At 44.2% G+C, this 14,790-nt stretch overlaps 5 protein-coding genes across 5 annotated transcripts; 4 read left to right on the forward strand and 1 right to left on the reverse strand.

The window, feature by feature from the left end:
- Positions 1-3,094: 3,094 nt before the first annotated feature.
- On the forward strand, positions 3,095-4,098 carry JR316_0006595 (uncharacterized protein; the record flags this gene model as incomplete). Its single annotated transcript, XM_047892341.1, has 7 exons — positions 3,095-3,221; positions 3,274-3,353; positions 3,412-3,459; positions 3,516-3,641; positions 3,702-3,760; positions 3,834-3,901; positions 3,968-4,098. The coding sequence occupies 7 exons, from the start codon at positions 3,095-3,097 to the stop codon at positions 4,096-4,098; spliced, it is 639 nt and encodes a 212-aa protein (XP_047747623.1).
- Positions 4,099-7,620: 3,522 nt separating this feature from the next.
- On the forward strand, positions 7,621-8,011 carry JR316_0006596 (uncharacterized protein; the record flags this gene model as incomplete). Its single annotated transcript, XM_047892342.1, has 2 exons — positions 7,621-7,910; positions 7,981-8,011. 2 exons carry the CDS (start codon positions 7,621-7,623, stop codon positions 8,009-8,011), a joined length of 321 nt encoding a protein of 106 aa, XP_047747624.1.
- Positions 8,012-9,330: 1,319 nt separating this feature from the next.
- On the forward strand, positions 9,331-9,627 carry JR316_0006597 (uncharacterized protein; the record flags this gene model as incomplete). The annotated part of the gene is made up of 1 exon (XM_047892343.1): positions 9,331-9,627. The coding sequence occupies one exon, from the start codon at positions 9,331-9,333 to the stop codon at positions 9,625-9,627; it is 297 nt and encodes a 98-aa protein (XP_047747625.1).
- Positions 9,628-11,408: 1,781 nt separating this feature from the next.
- On the reverse strand, positions 11,409-12,134 carry JR316_0006598 (uncharacterized protein; the record flags this gene model as incomplete). Its single annotated transcript, XM_047892344.1, has 3 exons — positions 11,409-11,660; positions 11,718-12,070; positions 12,122-12,134. The coding sequence occupies 3 exons, from the start codon at positions 12,132-12,134 to the stop codon at positions 11,409-11,411; spliced, it is 618 nt and encodes a 205-aa protein (XP_047747626.1).
- A 2,159-nt stretch (positions 12,135-14,293) lies between these two features.
- On the forward strand, positions 14,294-14,701 carry JR316_0006599 (uncharacterized protein; the record flags this gene model as incomplete). The annotated part of the gene is made up of 1 exon (XM_047892345.1): positions 14,294-14,701. One exon carries the CDS (start codon positions 14,294-14,296, stop codon positions 14,699-14,701), a length of 408 nt encoding a protein of 135 aa, XP_047747627.1.
- Between the last annotated feature and the right edge of the window lie 89 nt (positions 14,702-14,790).

A 14,790-nucleotide genomic window follows, 5' to 3' on the forward strand; every position in this document is an offset into this window, starting at 1 on the left:
ATAATGCCCATCATGTCCAACATATCTTATTATACATTAACTTTGAATACTCTATATCCTTCAATATACATTCAAACGGCACAGTCAAACATCACTGTGAATTAAAGGGGATGTCATCACGGGCAACCATATTGTTAGGAGGTCGTTGGGCGTACAGGAGCTGACTTTTAAGGTTGAGTCAGCGGGTATACAAGAATGTATAGATAGGATAGAATATATACCCGAATCCACGGAGCTCAATGTTTACGTCTTTATTCAACTCACGGCCTCCATGACCCGGTGAGAGGTTTGACGGAGCCGTGCATAGCCTCAAACATCGAGCTAATGCCACCTTTGCCCCAGGGACAGTTGCTGCTCAAAAACATAAATTAGTTAGCATCGGATACGTTTATGTAGTGGAGTAAAACGTACCACTAAGCTTCATGGTGATAGAAGCGAGGTGAGAGAGTGTAGCGATAGACAGATAAGTGATATTGCTCGAGCTTGAGTGAGTCGAGCCATGGTGTGTAACGTTGATTGGATAGTTCTATGCCACAGAAGAGGGTTTACCAGCTTCAACGTTAGCATCGTTCGCGGAATTGAGTGCTGGAATTTGACTCGGGATTTCAGTATCTATAGTTAACACAACAACAAAGTCCCTTTGTCGGTAATGGCGGCAAAGGATGCTTTGTGATGAGCCACACATACTCATTGTTCCTTGATTGTACAAACTTATTGAAGCACTACAAAGAATTTCACTGGGTCTCAGCCTTCCGTATAGCGATATGTCATTCTCGGATTTACTCTAAAAGCTACTGGGCTCACCGTCGTGCCCCTTAATGCTCTTTATTTCTTTGACAGACGAAACAATCAAAACTATTTCTCACAAAGAGCCGTTTTGTATGAAACCACAAATACTATCACAATCTTTTGTGCTGATTGACAAACCCATATTATGCCATCGTCTTTTGCCTCGCTTGCGTCGATGACTCGTGGGGAAGACCACGCGGTTTTCGATCTCCGCTTGAAGACCCTTTGTCGGGCGCTCAACCAATCCCACGACATCCGTGTTTGCTGTTCTCTGGCCAAGATATCTCAAGCTCGTGCCGTAGAACATGATGGAAGGTGACAGGAACTCTCAAAGGTGTGTTTCCGTACTTTACCGGAATCTCGGACCCCCCGTGATGATTCGAATGTTGGAATTCGCTGTCTTTCCGCTTTCCCCCTTCCGACCTCACCCACCGTTGTTCATTCGTCTATCTATTCAAGCGTAGAAAGTTGAAGATTATGGCACTTGAGACCAGCTCCACAGCCCTCCACTATCTAGTAACCAAACCAAACAAGAGACTTTGCTCTTCGTAAGTGCCTCCCACTCGAATGTATACGTCTGGAACTGACAGAAGCAGAATTGACCGATCCCTCTGTCTCCCCTCAATAACCCCTCCACAAGATTCCCATCTCACCTGTGCACCATTTGGTAAGCCTCGCATGGCACCGTTTCATCTTCCCGTCGATGCGGCTTCATTCACGCTCGGACCAATGTATATCAACGCACCGCCTCCCGCTTCCAGGTCTCTTTGCGTCGTACAGGGTGCTAGCCAACATGGGACCCGGTCCACGAGCTCGAAGTCGGTCCATTGTCGTCTTGCACGCCGGCCTCGACATCTCAGAAGTCATCGAGAAGTCCCCGCAAACCACGGTGATTTCATGTGTCATTCCGTAGGTGAAGGAACATATGCAGTAGGGTTGTGATTGAGGTCAAGCAAACGACGAAATATGGGCGGTGCAGGGGTGATGAGTCCTAGGCGCGGGGACCCTATCAAAGCACAGTGAGTCTTTCACATAAACCCACCTGATTCTCATTCCCCTGTCCCTCTATCCCTGCTTCCGCTCGGCATCAAAGTCCTCAATTTCTGGATGGATATCGCATTGGCTTGCCCATTCGAAATTCGGTTCCTACGTGCAACAGGCTCCCTGATCCTTCATGGACGAGACCAGTGACCCATCCCGTTCCCGGGCACGCTCTTACAATCATCCATGCTGATCCCAAACACCTTCAATTTATGCAGGTATATTTTGGGATTAGCTTGGGGAAAAACGAACTCTCGGGAACGGGATATTGACACTTCTCAGTCAACCTCCTTACCGCACCTATTTCCGACCGGGTAAAAGACCATAGTGGTATTGGGTACACACTGAAACGCACGTATATGCGTTTGAAATCCATGCGTATACTATGACTTGAAGCCTTCACATTTACTCACACCATTGGAAACGGCGCGCGTGCAACGGTGCGTTGAATCTCTGCTCGTGTTCGATATTTAGCGCTTCCCCGATGTTACAACTCATGCATCATCACGTCCAATTCACACCCTCCAACCTTCGCTAGTCCCGTTGATGCAGAGATATATTCTCCATTGGCAGTGCTAATACAATTCTGCCCATGTTCCATTGCTAATACCGAATAGAGAGAAGACCTTCTGATTCAATGTATAGCAAATTCCATGAAATCTAACCTTAGATCCGCTCCGTGGTTTTATCATATTCTGATTGTGATAAACACCCAGAATGTGTTTATTGCACGGTATCATTTTCCGCCTCTGCGCCATCAGTACTACAGCTACGTAAAACGAACATGTACTATTCAGAGTTAGATAAATGCAAAGTCAACTATCGGACAATGGAGTCAAAGTTCCCTCGAGGTATTACATATATGCCGTATGTAGGAAATGTTTATAAATAAATGATCACCTATCGAACGTCCGGTCTTCCAACGCTCTGGCAAGATGAACTAGAATTAAAGTTTAAGCCTTGTTCTTCTCACGACTGAGAACTATGACTCGCAGGTAATGAGTTCTCCAGTCTGGTGCCCAAGGACAACACGTAACCACAGGCGTTCTGAATTCCCCGGCGGTAAATATATCATTATGAATGAGCATAGTAGTGAAATGTGCGTATTTACAAATCTGAAAGCCTATTTATATATGCGATTGTGCAACGAGGTAAATGGAGGCTGTCATATCCAGTATCCTATATAACGAGACCAATTTCAACGAGTAATAACAGGCAGTACCCGCCTTTTCCAATACCGACTCATCAACGCATCCATACCGCCATGTTTGGGAGCCCAAAAACACTCACATTCCACTACGATCAATTGGGCATAGATGCCGATATATTGATCATGTTTGAACCGACCCATGAGCAAGCCTTGTACAAGTCTTTATTTCCAGTGACCTGGAGTAGGTTCTGTATGCTGTTGGTATATATCTGTTTCTGATAATCTCCCTGCAGAGGCTCTCTCTTTTCCAGGGACTAGATCAGGCAGAGCCACTGTCCAATACACTGGAGATACTGCCTTGCTAGTTCCGCAGGTGCGTTTGAACGTGCTATTCTTGTAAACGTCTTCCGCCGTTGACATTGGCACCAAAGACAGACAGAGAGGGCATGATTGTTTCTACAAACGCACAACACTGCCACGTACATATTCAATAGTTAACGTTGTGGCCTACCGTCGTTACTGAATTGTATCGCAGATCGGCCAAAAATGCGTCATGGAGACCGATAGTCATGGCAAAAATTTCCTCACCTCTGCAGAAAGTGGAATACCCGGGAATATTCAATGCCAGGTCAATACCAGCAACGCATCAGATGTCGGATTTGTAAGAGATTACACATTCCTTCAATAGCGAATCTTGTGTGTGCTAATGCTTCTACGATAGGGTGTCTTTAACGGGAATAAAGATGATGTTGAGGCGATCATAAAGTGGGATAAAGTCAGGTAGGTACAACTTCTACTGAAGCTATATGAATCTTCCTTTGATTGTTGACATGTATTTCTACATCGCTTTCAGCGTTGGAAACACCATCTCTGTTCCTTTGAACTTCAACTTGAAGATCTATACCAACTTCGGATATCAACGTCCGTTAAGATGCGATACCAACATTGCTAATCTGGCTCACCACCCCTCTGCCGTTGTTAATGTAGAAGGACAAGTCATTCAAGATGTGATGGGACTGCCTCTCGTGTTCTCCAAGGACATCAACGCTCTGACAGAATCATCCGACTGGGCTGTATCCATCGACCTGTCTAACAGCGTCCACATTACCCCTATTTAGATGGTGTTTATGTGGCATTATCGATGGCTCAACGCCGGGATGTTCGTCCTGGGATGCATCTTTGTTCCTCCATATCAAAAATACCATGTTCACTCTTTGAAAATATACAATCTTGCACGTAGCAATGGCCATCAGAAGCCAATTATATTCCACGATACAGCTTACTTGTAGATTTGAGCAAAATGCGTGCAATGTAAATTTAATTTGGTGATAGAGGTTTGTTCTTCATTTCTTTCAGAGAGTGCATGCGAAGATTAAAGTGCTTTGGAGACATCGAGGAAACGCAACGTGCAAGTCAGATTGTCCGTATACAACTGTTCGCCAGAAAGTCCCACTGAAGCAGATCACGGAACAGACCTTGCTGATCCTGTCCCCTTGGGGGAGCTTGGCACGTACGGGGACGGTGAGCAAAGTAACTTATTCGAGTAACTTGGCTAACTTGTCACCCGCCAAGTTAGACACGGTAACTTGCGGTAACTATTCTCACGCTTGTGCGCCACTAACTTGTAACTTGCGGGAGTCACGTGTTCTTCACCAAACGGTTCAAGCCTTGCATCGTCAAAGTCATTTTTTCTGCCACAAAGGGCCATACAACACTGAAGATTAATTTTCCACAATATTAGATTACAGTATCAATAAAAAAGTAGCTTTGTTGAGTATGTATATGCATGCGTGCAGTTTGTGCGCAATGAATGTTTCCTCTTGCATATGCGTGAGAACAATGCCTCGGAGAGTGGTCAATACTATCTAGTTTCCTGCCTTTATGTCGTTATGTGAGTCCTATGTATAATCAATTAGATAGATACTTGTATGCTATATACAACATCAGAAATAACTGCATAATGTAATATTCTCTGTCTCTGAAATTGAAATAAGGCTACTATCCTACTTCTTAGTTCTCTTGCTCCTTCTTTTCTCACTCTTGTCCACCACTACCCTAGCCCTGTTTTCCTGCTTGGTTGGGGCTAACTGCATGACCTAAGTCCCTTACCAGCGCACATTTCAGTCTGAATTGGAGAATACAAAGTAGTCTGATAATAAACCTTGTGTAATCTGACCTCTACTTGTACCACCTTTGATTGTGCTTGTTTTTTGTGCCAGAAAATTGAACCAGAAACTCATGTCCGGCAATACCTACTTTGTACTGCATTGGGATTATACCCCACCAGAATTGGTGGACTAGGATAATAGACCTGGTTTCCATAAGGTCCAATACACCAGATGTAAAGAATATTGTTATGCATTATTTGGTGAGGGTTTTGGAGTTTTTTTCGGCTGAAAGAGACCAAAAAAAAATCCTTTACACGCTAAAGCTTGGTTAAATAACTGAGGGAGCAAAGATCTCCAATTAACGAGATGCATTTAAGTGATCCGTACCCCTCTCTTGTGGATATCAATGCAAATTGGCTTGGACAAGATTGAATTTGTTGCCTCAATCTATATAACCACTTTAAAGAACACCTTAAAAGTATAAAGTAGCAGTATTAGATTAATTCTGAATATATTTGACCATATCGTGTACCGTATTCCATGATTTAACTTCGTTAGCACTCATCTCGGTTGACAATTCCCACGAAGTGAGCTTGCTAGGGTTAGAGTTAGGGTTAAAATGCTGAACTTTAGGGTTAAAATGTTGAGCTCACGTGCTCTGATCAAGTTAACTTATTTCACACTCCGCTAACTTTGCGGCGACAAAGTAACTTGCCCTAACAAAAGTTAGAATAAGTTACTTTTGTCACAGCAAGTTAGGTGGCGCAAGTTACTTTGTCAACCACCCGTACGGGCCTACAGCCTTGATCCGTGTAGTACGCGTGCAATCAACCATCTAATCATTAATCAACGATGCAATAGACGGTGTTCTGATTAGATGCGTGGTTCTAAAAATAATGGAAGGCCTTGGCTAGAAATCCGCACCAGTGACAGCTTCCACCCGTTCTGCCATACTCCATTCGTAAAATGACGAGTGATGCTTAGGCAGCAGCACCACAAGTTTGTAATTCTGCTGCCTGTCCGAACACAGCAGTGGCACTCAAACCGGTAAGGTAAAAGAACCAATTAAGAAACAATATGTTTCTTAATCACGGACAGTATATATACAGCAGAAACGGTAGAGTAGTAAGGCAGCAAAGTATTAATGAACGATCCTCCTGATGATTGTCTCGTGCAGACCGTTGAAGAACTCGCTATGCAAGAGGGGATGTGTCCGTCCATCTGCAGAGCTCTGAAGCATGAGAGGGAGAATACCAAAACTAAAATTTGTTTGGCCCATCCAAGAGCTATAATTATGACATGGACTGGTTTGGTGTTCCAGAATAACATACCTTGAAGTTATAACCCATGAGCTAACTGTTGATCATCATTATACATGTGAGTATGTGCTCGTCCAAAGAACTGAACCAGAATCTTACAGGAGATCCATGATTCTTCCAACACCAACGGAGGACAACGTAACTCTGCAAATGAAAGCCGATGATTATTGTCATTGCACATGCATTTCGATTCTTGGCCTCACAAGGTCTCGGGCTTCAGTGCATGATCTGGGTCATCGTCGGAGTAGGTCAGAGTCTCGATGACTACTGCGCGCAGCATGTTCCAAACACACTCCCGTCTCTATAAACCTCTGGCGTTTAATCCCCTTCCCGTTCAGCCCGACTTGTACATCTTCCTTTATTTCAAATATTGATTGCTTTGGAACTTGGAAGTCGCAGAGTACCGCTGCAGTCTACGGTATCAAGTTTGGTAGTTGAAAAAAACCTGCGAAATATTGGTAGAATAATGTATCTGTAATCATTAAGTTATAGATGTCTGCGCAGTTTAATTATGTGTATAACTTGAACGTTATGACATTTACCGTCAAAATATATTGCTAGTTATTTCTCCGTATTGACAATAATCTAATTCCTAATCATTTTCATCCAAGATATGCCAAGCTCTACCAAGTCTTTTGTTGACCTCGGTTCGGAAATTGCCCAACGCCCACCACCGAAGCATTACTTGAGGAAAACGTGGGGAAATGAGAAGTAATGCAAGAGCGATACATCAGGGATTTTGGTCCAGAAATGGAATCATACAGTTACATTGCTCTCAATCAATTCAGGTTTAGACATTCGTGCCATAGAAGTGTATAACACAATGCCATACAAGAGAGGACGAAGGATAGATAACATGTCATTCAATTTTTGTAATATACCAGTTCGTTTCCGTCTGGTCAAAATAAGGACCTCGAAGGAGTCATCACGAACTGCGTAAAGGAGAGCTTCCACTCGGTTACGTTAAATCATTCCGTATGATACGGAGTACTGACCGTGCAACCAGAAATCATTGACCTTTGTGCTCTCCAGATTGCAAAGGTATACACCCCAAAAAATCGTATAAATACGAGGCCATCTACACCTTCATCTCTCAGCTCCTCTTTCAACAGTCAAACAGGTTTGTACTCATCTTTATTTTGCGATACATAAGTAAAATTACTCATACGACAGTACCGTTTGACGCGCAGAAGCTATTCAGAAACAAACCACAATGAAGTTCACCGCCGTCCTCACCTCTGTCCTCGCCTCTGCGTCTGTCGCCATGTCCGCCACCATTGTCGGCTTTGCTGGTGCTGACTGCACTGGTGCGAGGGTTACCACCAACAACATTAACAGCCGTGTATGCCTGTCCCTCGGGAGCGGCTCTGTCAAGTCGATTAGCTACTCGGGCGTCGGAAGCTCGATCCAATTTTACGTCTCTGGCGGCGCACATGATTCGTGCACCAATGGTTCCCAGCTCACTCGTGGTGCTGGATCTGGCTGTGCCACAGCTCCTGCAGGGTAAGCAACTACTGCTCGAGATTTATATCCTTGTTATTAATTTGGTTTCCCGTTTTTTGTATATCCGCAGATTTAACTGGCAGAGCGTTGCTGTCGTTTAAGCCATCTACGTAAAATTATTGCGGTCCAGGGTTTGTACATTGATACGCATAGTGTACAAGGATTCGTCAAAGTCCAATCCAATCATTTGACCTGTATTATGGTGTCCTTTAACTCGGTACCCCTTAGTTGTGCTCTGGTATTCTTTCGTTTTTGTTGACTTTGTGAACGGTGGGATTGGCCATCTCTACTCGAAGAAACGGCCAGTTGCCGATTTCATGAATCACATCGCTGTTTAGTTCACACGAAGAAGTTGCGAATAAGATACTATGGAATGGACTGTCTCTTCCATTTTCTTCCTCTTGAGCTAAGTAACATGTGTTCGCATCTAGGGTACCACACCTTCTCCGGGTCTCCCTTTCACTCCCTTGCATTTAGTATGCAATGTGTTTCTTGTCTGAATGGTGAAGAATTCACATCTCGTAAACTCTCTTCGTCCTCGTATGTCACCTCAGTGCATGACAGCCAGCTTGTATTCGGTAACGTCGGGCACAGGATTGTCAAGAAGCCGCTGAGCAAGGAACAACATTTCACGCTCTCTGTTTTTTCTATAGAAAATATTGCAAAATATCTAGTAGGGAATGCTATACAACTACGTGCAGCGGTTGGCCCGCTGTCGTTCCTCTACCGGAATGCTTGGGTACAATGTTAAGGCGTAGATGATCTAGCCACTATTCGGACACGCTACAGCCCTCTGTCAAGGAAGCTATATGCAAATTATACCAAACACTATTCGGACCAGTCGACGCGGACCTTGCAGTAGGTTCCGATGTCATAACCCATGCAATGATGAATGCCGTGAGTCCTCAGTTACAATAAGTTCAGGAAAAGTTAAAGTTGTATAAAGAGTGTTGCATCTCAGAATCCCTTGATCCAACAACACTACTACTACCATCTTCATAGCACCATCATATTTTACTTGCCTTCGAAATGTCTATAGCCGCTTCCTATGGTCTCTTCCAAATGGTCGTCCCATTCACGCAATTCTCTCTCGACTTTGAAGACCTCGTCGTCTTTACACCACGAAGCAAGTCGTCTCACAAAATACGGATGAAGGAGATATGGTCTAACCGCAGACTCCTCCACAGTTCCTTATGGTGAAAATTGGGCATACTTAGGCCCACTCGTCCAAAACTCACATAATAATTCTGGAATACAAGTAGGCGGGTAAAATACGCAGTTTTAACCTTACTGATAAAGTCTTCCTCATCCATAGGACGGTGTGATTCTGTCGGAATTGAGAGGTAGTACCGCTCTTGGAGATTTTTCCGACTGGGTGCCTGTTTTTATCGACGAACAACATGGGGAATTCTCGACCTGGATGGCTGTTCCTTCCAATCCAGATCGATATGCGTCTGGTGGCCACTTGCTTGTCCTTGGAACAGAAAAACCGACTCAGGCACAGACCGTCGGTATCAAAGCCATCCGCAAAAATCTCATTGAAGAACGCCAACCGGACCGCCTCATTTGGGAACGTCGCCTACCCAACGGCGTGCTGTCCTTCTGGGATATTGGTATCCCTGATTCCTTGCACTCAACATCAGGCGCATTTGTCTCAAGATTCTCGCCTACTGCCAACAACAGTAACTTAACGGTCCCCTTGATGTTGGCGTTCTAGGTGGACTATAAACGTCTAGGTTTGATATGTGTTCGATGCTACATAGAAATGACCCCTATATCGACGGATATAAGTCTTTATCAGTACAAGATGAGTGGTGATGCATAGAAAACAAGAAATTTTTTCATGAATCGACTGAGACTGCTTGACTGTAAGATACACGGCCTCTTATCAGAAAACCTAGGCACCTGTCACCATGAGGACCCGGGAAGCTCCCCTAAGGCCTTGTCCGGGGTTTGGCGGATTTGAGGCCGAAAAAAGGCCAAATCCCTGTCCGTTTTTCGCGGATTTGAGGGCGCCGCAGGCCAACCATTGTCCGGGGCCTGCGGATTTGAGGCCGGGTCCACAGCCTGAGGTGGCCAGCGGCAGTCAGATTTTCTTTTATTTACACAAATTCATTCACATACATCCTTTATCAGTTTATCTAGTTACCAGATGAGGAATTTATGGACGGACATGACTCAGACGACGATGATGCTGATGCATCAACCCCCGTGCCGGACTTCACTTGTATACCACATCCACCACAAAGGAAATACTACCTCCACACTCATGCACGAGTTAGCGACGTTATATACAACCTTGGCTCTTGTGCACTTCATGGTGAATATCACTCAAAGAAAACTCTTAGTCCTCAGGGAGCTTTCTTGTGGAGAAAGTTTGCTAGATCAAATATTCAGAAGGCCATTGGTAAAGCCAACGAGTCACTACTCAAAATACGTATTCCTGGTAGGAAGACATTATAATTAGTACTTATCTCTTTCTCTCAATGTGTATTATGACTGCGAGACGCTTTTTAAAGCAAAATATTGTTAAAAACGACGTGGAGAAATGTGCTGCCCCGCAGGGAGAAAATTTCTTAATTAGGAAGGACCCTGAGGAGGTCTGTCCGGTTTCGCGGATTTGAGGCCCCAAATCTCGCGGATTTGAGGGCCAAATTCGGGGTCGAGGCCGGACAAGGCCTTAGGGGAGCTTCCCGGGTCCTTCACCATGGTAAATGTCTGACAATTCTTTAATACAACGTGGGATTCCATGTAAATTTGTTACCGAATATGTCGGATGCGAAAATGATCAAAGTTAGGGAGCCGGACCGATTAAACCTATGGTCAGTCGCTCGCATAGATAGCCCAACGCTACGTGTATGCCATGTCAGAGGCATGATCGTGAGTGTGAGGTCAAATCCAGAGAAAAAAACGAGAGATAGGGGGGAAATTCTGATCAATTCTCCCCGATTCCTCTGAGCACCCCAAAGTTGTTGGGTTATTGAGGGTAGTAGATGATACGGTGTTGGGTTGTACACGTTTGAGTCGGTCACATTGAGTTAGGGGGTAATGGGACACCATTTTTTGAGACTGACCTCTGCAGTTCCGTAAGCCCTGACCGGGAGCATCTAGCCCCTGATTACCACTCTTATTTCTTCCTTCAACAGCATTCATAATCGTTATTCCGGCGCAGAAATGCTTCTTCCTTAGTCTATTTTCATAGATGTACGCGCAATTCGAGAGGGGTGGTCGAAGAAGAGAAAGAAGTTGCGTATTTGGTTCTGTTGTTGTTGCCAGGTGGCTCAGCGTAAGCCGGGAAGAGCCGGGAACGTGATTCAGGGGTTCAGGCCAGCTCTAGAATTGACCAAAGATCTTTCATGGAAGGACGATTCTTCAGTTCTATATAGGTCCAACGGAAGAAATACATGATAAAGATGTGTATTATGTACAAGTCAAATCCACACAGTCGTGTACAGAACGTCAATGAAATTGTGGTAAGATTATCACACAGAGACTCAGTCAGACCATCTCTAAGTTGAATGAATTGGACGTCGGTATAATATTAACCACGGGGGTTTTCTCCGCCTCGTCACTTTCAACCTGACTTGAAGAGATATTATCATCTCTAAACCTAAACGCAGTACCGAGTTGATTTTGATCCCTCGGCGACGTTTCAAAGTTAATACTGGACATGTGCGTTATAACGTTAGTTGCCGAATTATCTGTGGTGGATAAGGCAAGGCGTAGGACCATGACGGTTGGCGCGAGTCCCTAATCATAACATGTTCAGTATAGATCCCATTTCAACTCTGTACACACTTTACTTACCGACGCTAGTGTTAAGGAAGCGGATATGTAAAAACGACCTTGAGAGAGGGGTGACTCTAAATTGTCTGAATCAAATGCCGGTAGAAACGTAAGGGCGTAGAGAAAGAGGACGAGTGAATATACCGCAGATGATTCCATGATGATAGTGACAATGTGGGTGTACCGTGATGCCAAATTACCAATGGTGCGCGAAACAGAGTGTATCCTGTATCCAATGAGGAAGGTTAATGACACTGTTGTGGCCACCAATACAAACGACAGTGTCGTTTTGACGTCTCTTGCTAAATTACTGCTTCCAGACATGAAATATGACGGAATCTGAGCCTCCAATATTACATCTGCAATACCCAATCCTACATAGGAAATCAGCTTGATATTATATTAAGGCATATGCACACACATACCAAACTCGGTCATGAAGAACATCGATGGGACTGCGACGACCTTCATTGATCGATCCCAAACATGGTAACATCTCCAGATCTACTGTAGGTGATCAGTAGCATCCAACATCAATTGTGGGTACCATACCAGAAGTGCATCTGCAATGACCAAGGGCAATCCTTGTATTATTTCGTCCACCACGTTAAACCACGCTGGACCTACTAAGGATGCCTCAAAAATCGGGGCCCTTGTATCTCCTTTGAAGACAAATGCCCAATTCAGGAAATACCAGTCGAGTGCGAAATCAATAAGGGAGAACAGATAGAGGATGGTGATTGTGGTCAGGACGATACGATTACTCGTATTGGATGATGTCTTGGATACTTTGTCGTGTAAGTGACTCAGTTGTATGAAAGCTAAATGTCTTAACACTGGAGCGCATACCATAAACGAGGAGTGTTCTTCCGTAGACAATCGTATATACCCCTGGTAAATGGTACTCCTTCTTCACTAACTGATGTCTGTCGAGAGTTTACAAGCAGCTCACCCATCAGAAAATTGTAGAGCATCGAAGAATTTAAATTTGCACTGATCGTGTAGTTTTGAATATTTGCTGGTAGCGCAGCATTGGATTGAGACATGGTAGCGAAGTGGGGGTCCCTTGCAGATTTGTAAAATCACAAACACCATTATCTAAATACCCTTGCAAGCAACCCAGGATATGAAAGTCATCAAAAGGTTGATGGTTTGCCGGTAACGCGTCTACCTGGGATTCCCTGCAATGGTGTTTGTTTCCTAAACATTGAAGCGCGTTTTAGCTGCTGAGAAACATTGCTCTAACTCGTGGAAACATCAATGATATAGTTAGTAAGCCGCAGTCTTACAATATGTTCTGGCAAGCTAATGAATGATTACATCAACAAATTGCTTCCCACAAAGCCAAATAATGACACGAATGGCAGATGCAAACCGTTATATTCATCAACACATTTTCACGGCTGTAGGAATAATATCTGAGTTTGTATTATTGAATAATGTGATCTGGAGGCCGTATCACAGCAAGGCAGTTTCTGATCTCAATTGTTTAAGTTTTAAAGAGGTACTCACAGTGTATCCTTATCTCTCGAGCACCGACTTTACTCACATGATTTTCCGTTTCATAACCTATAGCGTGGGCCAGTATACTGTGAATGGACCTGGAATAGGAAGACTTTCACATAAGCCACTCCCAAACAACCTGTTTATCAGCGGGGTACATCATTACCTTTGGCGGGGAAATGGGAAGCAATGATGCATCAATACCGAGTTTATTATATATTGACTTCCTAGGTTGGGACAAGCTCAGAGGATGCCCAAGACGGAGTTCTGCCAGCACAAATACGCTAACTTCTCAACAGTTTCGTGTTTATTTTATCGTTCGGGATCGCACAATGTCTAACAATCAACCATTTTGTTTTCCTAAATATAAGGTGTCCAAAAGCAATGTAGGTTAAAATAGTAAGAAGGGACACATATACACCTACCCAATGTCACACATCAGCTCCGGTGTCTTTATAACGATAACAACATGATGGTAATTCTGTATCTCGCAGCCAAATCCGCTTCTTCAGAGCATCATCTCTCAAATCATGCAACATATTTCCCTACAGCCCGTGTCGATGTCGCTCCTTGTCATGACTGAGAGCTCAATAGTTCATTGAACACCTAATTCCGGTCGTCTTTTTGTCTTCCTCGTCACAAACCTCAATTGCCCTCAACGAGCAAAGTTAATTACGTGCGTATGAGGGTGATGCAGGTCCCACAACTGCCAGTATACTTCCAATCAACCAAAACTATATTTCCGATGATGTACCTTTGATCACATCCAATTCCCTCCAGCCATACCAGTCGTTCATGTTACCTGAGTCTCAGACTCATGGCTTAATTGCCGACTTGAAGTAGCTGTACAATTAGTATTATTAGATTTGCCGCGTGCTGATTGTGCGTTCCGCATGTGTGGATAACGTGTACCTCATGCAGGCCGCGAGCCGAATTATAAAGCTATTTAATGGCTGACGAATACTAGTGGCCTCCCAAGAACCATTGCACACTTGAAAACCTCATTTTACGTCAAAGATTACAGGTTAGTCCAATATTTTTTCTCATATTACCATTGTTGTACATTCTTATATCTGTGTCTCGTTCACCACCAGATGCATCTCGGAAGTTACGTGCTCGGGTACAAAATTGATAAAGAGAAATTAGCGCACACCATGGGAGAACCTGGCGCGCCATTGACCGATGAAGTGGAACTTCAAAAGATATGTCAGATACTCTACAGAATGTTGCATGATACTCGCCATCTTTACCCACTAGAAGTCGTCTTCGAGGACCGCCCGGATCGGGACCCACAGGTCGTCGTGGTCGTTATTTTGGACGATGAAGATAGCAAAGAGGAGCTTGAAGCAAAGTCGATGGAGCCGTATCAAACATTGCCAGAAGAGCTCCGTGGCTTCGAGTTTGCACTCAGCGGACCGGCCATCTTCAGAAATTGTCCCAGGCCAGTGACTGAGGAGCAAATGGAGGAGATGCTTGAGAGAATAAAGCAGCAGAAATGGTGAAGCAACCTGCCGCATTGGATTCTACATACAGTTTGCAAGTATCAGGAATGTGGGTAACAATAAACACCAGCTTCTCTGTAAAGTACACG

The sequence above is a fragment of the Psilocybe cubensis genome, chromosome 6 (genome assembly GCF_017499595.1).
Source record: "Psilocybe cubensis strain MGC-MH-2018 chromosome 6, whole genome shotgun sequence".
In the NCBI taxonomy this organism is placed as follows: Eukaryota; Fungi; Basidiomycota; class Agaricomycetes; order Agaricales; family Agrocybaceae; genus Psilocybe; species Psilocybe cubensis.